At 65.4% G+C, this 338-nt stretch overlaps 1 protein-coding gene across 1 annotated transcript; it reads left to right on the top strand.

Moving 5' to 3' along the window:
* Positions 1 to 105: 105 nt before the first annotated feature.
* Positions 106 to 290, top strand: LOC103913324 (charged multivesicular body protein 1a-like; the record flags this gene model as incomplete). Its single annotated transcript, XM_009319846.1, has 1 exon — positions 106 to 290. A coding segment is annotated over exon 1 (185 nt), but the record flags the coding sequence as incomplete, so codon positions are not given.
* Positions 291 to 338: the final 48 nt, after the last annotated feature.

The following is a 338-nucleotide window of genomic DNA, read 5'->3' as shown; positions in this document are numbered from 1 at the left end:
CGTGTGGGATCTGCAGCCGCTTCTTTTGGGGGAAGGAGCCGGGCTGGGCCGGGTGGCTTTGCCTTTGAGCAGGGTGACGGGCTCGCTCGCTCTCTGTCGCAGGTCATGGAGGACTCCATGAGCTCCGCCACCACGCTGACCACGCCGCAGGAGCAGGTGGACAGCCTCATCGTCCAGATCGCGGAGGAGAACGGCCTGGAGATCATGGACCAGCTCAACCAGCTCCCCGAGGGGGCTTCGGCGGTGGGGGAGAGCTCGGTCCGCACCCAGGAAGACCAGCTGTCGCGGAGGTTTGTTCTCTCCCGGGTCCTTTGCCTTGCGTTGAGGCGGTTCGAATC

The sequence above is a fragment of the Pygoscelis adeliae genome, unplaced genomic scaffold (assembly GCF_000699105.1).
Source record: "Pygoscelis adeliae isolate BGI_AS28 unplaced genomic scaffold, ASM69910v1 C10053781, whole genome shotgun sequence".
In the NCBI taxonomy this organism is placed as follows: Eukaryota; Metazoa; Chordata; class Aves; order Sphenisciformes; family Spheniscidae; genus Pygoscelis; species Pygoscelis adeliae.
This window is presented reverse-complemented; position numbering and strand designations above follow the sequence as displayed.